Source organism: Cyprinodon variegatus, unplaced genomic scaffold, assembly GCF_000732505.1.
Source record: "Cyprinodon variegatus isolate N-32 unplaced genomic scaffold, C_variegatus-1.0 Scaffold65, whole genome shotgun sequence".
NCBI lineage: Eukaryota > Metazoa > Chordata > Actinopteri > Cyprinodontiformes > Cyprinodontidae > Cyprinodon > Cyprinodon variegatus.
Window position 1 is genome coordinate 810,182 of NW_015150518.1, and position 858 is coordinate 811,039.

Sequence of the window (858 nt, forward strand, 5' to 3'; positions counted from 1 at the left end):
TAAAGAAAAACCTGCTGGTGTCATTCAGGAAAACATTTCTGGAAATAATTCATGTTTTTCCTCAAACCTGCTGGAAACGGAAAGCATTTTGGCGCCACCTGCTGGTGGAAACCAAGACTGCAGCTCAGACAGGGAGAGATTTAAACGTTGATCCCTCAGAATCTAGAGGAGAAAGTGAAGAAGAAAAGCTTTAAAGGCTGAACTTTAGAAAGAAAAACACAAATACAGATAAAATAGTAAAAAAATAGAGTCTAAGTTAGACTCAGGAGAGAGAGGAAACGGAAAGGAAAAGAACGAATCAATAAATGAAGAAAACTAAATGTTATCTGAACATGTTGAATGAAGAAAGTATTCAACCCCTGCAGTCCAGTTAATAAAGGAGGTCAAAGGTGATTCATTCAGTCGCTGCTTTAATTTATCTTTGCAGAGACGAGAACAAGCAACACATGAGCGAATATTTTCAAATTAAAGAAAATAAGAAATAAAAGATAAGAAGGAGAATAAAGGGATGGAATTTAGATGATTTAATTCCTTCCCTCTCTTTCCTCAGGCCTCCCAGGCTCCAGGAACACTCCTAGCCCCATTGATCCAGAGTCCATCCAGGTTCCAGTCAGCTACGAACCGGACCCGGCCGACCTGGCTCTGTCCAGCGTTCCGGGTCAGGACATCTTCGATCCACGCAAACGCAAATTCTCTGCAGAGGAGCTGAAGCCTCAGCCAATGATCAAGAAGGCCAGGAAGGTTTTCATCCCCGATGACCTGAAGGTAATTTGGAGCCGGTACTGACTGGGCCCAGTTTGCTCTCCACTGGTTCCTCCTCATGGAGGATCAAACCAGCAGGACTTAGGAGGGATTGAT

The 858-nt window shown here is 43.2% G+C and overlaps 1 protein-coding gene across 3 annotated transcripts in view; it reads left to right on the plus strand.

The window, feature by feature from the left end:
- The window catches only part of LOC107082886 (hepatic leukemia factor-like), a 14,232-nt gene that overhangs the window by 9,720 nt on the left and 3,654 nt on the right, over positions 1–858 (plus strand). For all 3 annotated transcript variants that reach the window (XM_015371784.1, XM_015371782.1, XM_015371783.1), the window contains exon 3: positions 551–765. In XM_015371784.1, the coding sequence (XP_015227270.1) occupies positions 551–765 (215 nt within the window). The remainder of the gene's footprint in view (positions 1–550; positions 766–858) is intronic.